The sequence below is a fragment of the Microchirus variegatus genome, assembly GCF_963457635.1.
Source record: "Microchirus variegatus genome assembly, chromosome: 20".
NCBI classification, from domain to species: Eukaryota; Metazoa; Chordata; class Actinopteri; order Pleuronectiformes; family Soleidae; genus Microchirus; species Microchirus variegatus.
In genome coordinates, this window is record NC_139821.1 from 12,814,570 (window position 1) to 12,819,655 (window position 5,086).

The 5,086-nt window shown below is 45.2% G+C and overlaps 1 protein-coding gene across 1 annotated transcript in view; it reads right to left on the bottom strand.

The window, feature by feature from the left end:
- Positions 1-563: 563 nt before the first annotated feature.
- tfec (transcription factor EC) overlaps positions 564-5,086 on the bottom strand; it is a gene marked incomplete at both ends in the record, with an annotated part of 31,709 nt that continues 27,186 nt past the window's right edge. Inside the window, 5 exons of the mRNA XM_083907156.1 lie at positions 564-1,055; positions 2,540-2,687; positions 3,436-3,511; positions 3,775-3,831; positions 4,901-4,946. Of these exons, the coding sequence (XP_083763282.1) occupies positions 564-1,055; positions 2,540-2,687; positions 3,436-3,511; positions 3,775-3,831; positions 4,901-4,946 (819 nt within the window). The remainder of the gene's footprint in view (positions 1,056-2,539; positions 2,688-3,435; positions 3,512-3,774; positions 3,832-4,900; positions 4,947-5,086) is intronic.

Genomic DNA, 5,086 nt, shown 5'->3' on the forward strand with positions numbered 1-5,086 from the left:
ATGTACATGTGTATTATTAATGAATACATGGACTAAAACGAAAATAAACATTGGACAGAATAAACAAAAGACGTGGACGACATAATTAGGCACTGTGGTAAGTACATCAGTTCTTCAAATAAGGCATATGACATCATCTAAAAAGTTATAGTAACACTTTCCTTAAAAAAACGGAGACTTTTGGCTGGTTTTTCAGTGAATATTTGGAGTACAGTGTTAAACAAGATGGTCCATTTACATTATGTACATATATATAATGTATGTATAAGGCTCCCTTTTTTAATGAGTCTGTTTCTGCTCTATGTGGGAGGCAGAGGAACATGTTCATTTTCTGTAGTCGAGTAGAAAAAAGAGCAGATGGTGCTGCAGGAGTTGGTCCCCCGGAGTTGGGCAGCTTTTAGTCCAAGAACTACACAGGTTATATCCAGGTGCTCGTATGTAAATGACCTGACTTGAACTATGTGACCCTGTAAGTGGTCAATATTGTCTTTTAAAGGCTCTGTGTTGTCACGAAGAAGATAACGAGAGTTTTTGTTTGGACAGAGACGAGGGGGGGGCGTCCATTATAGGTCGCCCCCGTCGCCGGAGCTGAAGCTGCTCCGGCGGCTGCTGTCCTTGGACGCGGCTCCGGGGGAACTGGCCGACAGGAGCGGATCGGTGCCGAACGGTGAAAGCTGGTCGTCCATCAGGATCTCGTCCAGCCTCTGCTCCTCCTTGAGCGTGGCGCTGAAGAAGTCCGTGAAGTGGGACAGCGGGTCGGAGAATGTCGTGCACCCGTCGTCGGTGCCGCTGACGTGATCCTGTGGCCCGGCGGCAGCGGGGATGGGAGGCACCACAGCTATCCTCTGGAGGTAGTCGCTGTTGGGGTCCTCCTGGTAAAGGGGAGGCTGATGGGGCTGCTGGACCTGGGGAGATGACTGCTGCTGCTGTTGTTGTTGTTGTTGTTGTTGTTGTTGCTGCTGCTGTTGTTTGAGGAGGTGTGAGGATAATTCAACTGTGCCCAGGGATGTAGCCATGTTTGGGAGACCATGTGCTCGTGCCTGGATCTCAAGCTCCTGGAAAACAAAAGACAAGAAATCTTTAGATCACAATACCTTAAAACGTTTAAATATAAACAAACGTCAACAAAGGAGTTCACATGGTTTGGATGAAGCCTCTCAGCTCCACGTGACTCTCTTAGGGCTTTCACACCAGCTGGGCTCTGTGCCGTGTTCTGGTTTCCGAAACCCAATTTGAACGGTTCGGAACTGGAAAAGTTGGTTCTTGAGGGAACCAAGAACTATCTGGTTCTTCCCTTGCGAACAGTGACATCACCAGTGGGCGTGTCATAGCGGAAAGTAGAGGAAGTATTGAGATTTTGCCGGTGTTGTGTTTACTTCCGCCACCTGAGTAATGCGGATTAACGTCCTCCCACTTTGGTTCCCCCTTAAACTGGTATGAACACGGTGGTGGTTCAGCCAGAAAGCACCGAAGTTCCGAGGCTCCAGAAACGGCGCCAGCGCCAGAACCAGAACCGCGAAAGTACTATCTGTGTGCTGTGGTTCTCAGTAAAGTGGGTGCTTAGATCTCTCGTTTCCCTGTGACATTATCACGCTGTACACACGCAATGTCATGACAGATCGAGGCAACGGCGACATTACGGTCGTCAAGCGATAAGGGCCGCACTCAGGTTGAAGTATGAATGACGACACACGAAAAAAGCACCCATGAAAATGTAAAATAAATTACTTTCAATGTCCTTAATCTTGGACAGTATCGAATGTAGAAACACTGGAATAAACCGCACCTTTTTCTACATCTCCTCACACTGAGGGTTGTGTTGGGAAGATTGGGTGTTGACTCACTCCTCTCCCACGCGCACACTTTCTTATCATCGGCGTATATATATGCGACCGGCACTAATCACCCATCAGTGTCATCACAGGGCCCAGTTTGACCTTTATTACCTGTACCTATATCATCATCATCGGCAGCTGTGAAGGTTTCCTGGAAACATCTGTCATCTTTCGAGGACGATTACACATTTTTTGTGTCTCTCCCCGTCGCTGTGGTAAAAGCGGATAAGCCGCAAAGTCTGACGTAATGCGTTCCTCTGTTACCGATCCTCATCTGATTTCTGACACCGAGTTTTATCTCCACTGAAACAGGGATTAGGCCACTGGCTTTATTCGTTGGGTAATTAGCCCAGAGAGCGAGGTAGGTGTAAGGACCCGATGTAAACAACGGTGTGAGTTGGGGGAGGTGGAAATTAGCAGGAAGTGAAAAGTGGGGGTTAGCCCTGGGGTCTTTATCAAACTTTTGGTCTAAGCTAGATAATGTGGAAACGCGAGTATAATTGGATGTTTCAGCGGGCCTCTGTGAATTTAGGTGTGAAGACCTTAGAGAGATAATTGGCCCTCCTTGTTTGTGTTGAGAAGGAAGTCCATGAAGTTTTTGTGATGATGATGATGATGATGATGATGTGAAGGCGTCTTTACAGTTCATGAAGATGCACATGTATACCGACAAAAACGCAGACGTGTCCGTCCGTTGTTATTACCTGAATCCTCAGCAGCAGCCTCCGGTTCGCTTGTTCCAGCTTCTTCTGCCTGCTATCCAGCTCCCTGGCGTGCTGCTGCTCCTTCTGCAGCCACTTAATGTACTCCACTGAGGCCTTCAGGATGGTGCCTTTGTTCCAGCGCATGTCTCTGCAACCCAAAAAAAAAAAAAAAGGAATGTTAAAGATAACCTTTTACACAGAAACCCCCTGATGTCGGCACAATATCGTCCACATTTGAAAAAAAAAAAAGAAAAAAGTTTGAACATAGTGGTTTCTACTTCTTTTTATGATATGAATAAGAAATGGTGATTTTTTTTACATTGAGCAATTATTCATCTTTGGACATTACATGGCGACACTGAATGGGAGGATTTTAATGGAACGGTTAAGTAGCTGTGTGGAAAGTCCATTCTCGTGCCTCTTTGCTCGGTAAAATTAATCCTTGAGTAAAAATAGGTGTGTTAAAATGAGCTAAGTAGGAAGACAAGGAGGAGGAGAGGGGGGGGAATGAGCATTGGAGTGAAGGTGCAAGAGTGCAAGTCATTCCTTTTGCAGATCTTATTGCCTTTTCTTTTTTTTCTTTAAAGGACATTGCGATTGTGGTGAAATTGTCCTTTTGCACACAAGTGAGACGTCGGTCCGATCGGAGCGGCTAATAATCTCCTTTATCCCGTGTTAATGGCAAAGTGACAACGCTCACCTCTCATTTAAATTCCAAGCAAAGTTTAAGTGCTGAGAGATGGCTGACGGATTTCGGCTCACCTCCATTCTCCATCTAACTAACTCTGCCGTGACCCAGCAAAAGGCTGCACAGCTCTGAGTTGCACCCTTGAAAAATGACTGAAATGTGCTCAGTATCTTTGTGCGCGGAATTGAATACACGCGTTTCGACTTACGGGTCGTTTGACTTCGGTATCAGTGTCCCCAACTCCTTTATCCTGTAGTTTATGTTGTATCGCCTCCTCCTTTCAACTAAACAAATAGAAGAAAACAAAGAACAAGAAATTATAAGAACATTATTATAAACATTACGGGTGTGGTTTTCAGTGTTAAAAAAAAAAAAAAAAAGTCATGTTGCCAAGATCAAGTGCACGTATCATTGCGGGCCATTCGACAAAAAACATGTCATTAACCGAAAGATAAAAACCAAATCCATCTCCCTCGAGGCCAAAGTCGTAACTCATCGTCACATCATAAACTTTAAGGAAGTTGAAAGGCGGCGCTATGACACTCACTCAAGTTGTGGTTGTCTTTCTTCTGCCTCTCTTTGGCCATCACCCTTGTGTCGTGTTCTGTCAAAAGAAAAAAAAAAAAATAGAAATCACACAGGGGAACGAAGTGATTAGCAACGCACACTAAATTAGAAACTGAAAGACAACGGTCACACACACAAAAAAAAAATCCAGTCACCAGACACACACAATCTGTTGTTTTGAGACAGTTCAGTGCTGGGGTCGGCCTGAAAGTGGAGCCTCTGTGCGTTAGCCTTTACACCCCAGACACAAGTTTGACCTCCTTACACACACACACACACACACACACACACACACACACACACACACTGTGAAAGAGCCCCATTTATCCCCCTCTATCTATGTCTGAAGCTCGTTGTGCAGAATTAAAATGGTGACCACTTTTAAACCACTTACGCCATAATTAAGACGCTAATCCGTCCCAGGGAAGGACAAAAAAAATGCCAGTGCATCCATATTTTGTATTCACATTCTTCTAAATCACATAATTTGGGATCCTGAGATTGAATTTCCCAATTTGTCTCTTGTTGATTCAATCAAGACAATTTAAGCTGTGCAACAGAACCATTGTCCTCTCCAGCCACGCTCAGAAACCAGTCAACAATTTACTTATTTGCCCGGGGTTGAGAGAGCAGGGCTCTTCGGGCATCCTTTTCGATTTCCTAAATCAATTAGCCTTCTTTGCTTGATGCGTGACAATGATAAGGAACGTCTTAAAGGGCCCTCTGTTATTTTGCGCCGTGACGAAAAAGTCTACACATTTCCACAGCTCTATTGACGGAGAGTGAACGACAAGTGGGGCCAGTGTTTGCCCGAGCGCAGGACACAAATCACCTTTCATATTTTGCCCTGACACGTGTAATTGGACTTGATTTGTGCGAGGAAAGGACACAACAATACGTTGCCATTTATAGTGAACACAAGTGACTTTGTTCTGCGATGCAAAACTTTGATGTTTAGATGTGTTGTTGGTGGTGCACAGCCATTTTTTTTTTCAAATTAATTTAGCTAGCTGTTTGATCTGTGCTATGGTATGAGTTCATACCTGTGTATTCCCATTTTACAGTGAGCTGTGTGGGACTCATTCCGCCATTAGGGGTGTTCATACCTGGTTCACCCCCATAGAGGTCCAGCATGCTGCCACTGAGGGATACCTGTTGGAGGGGGAGGAGGGAGAGTGGGTCAGTCACAGGTAGAGCGCATTTACATTTCACACACATTTAAACACGGCGGGCCTTTCTTTCACTACGACAACAAAAGCCTACGACGACGCAAACAAGCTGCTGTGTGGCTT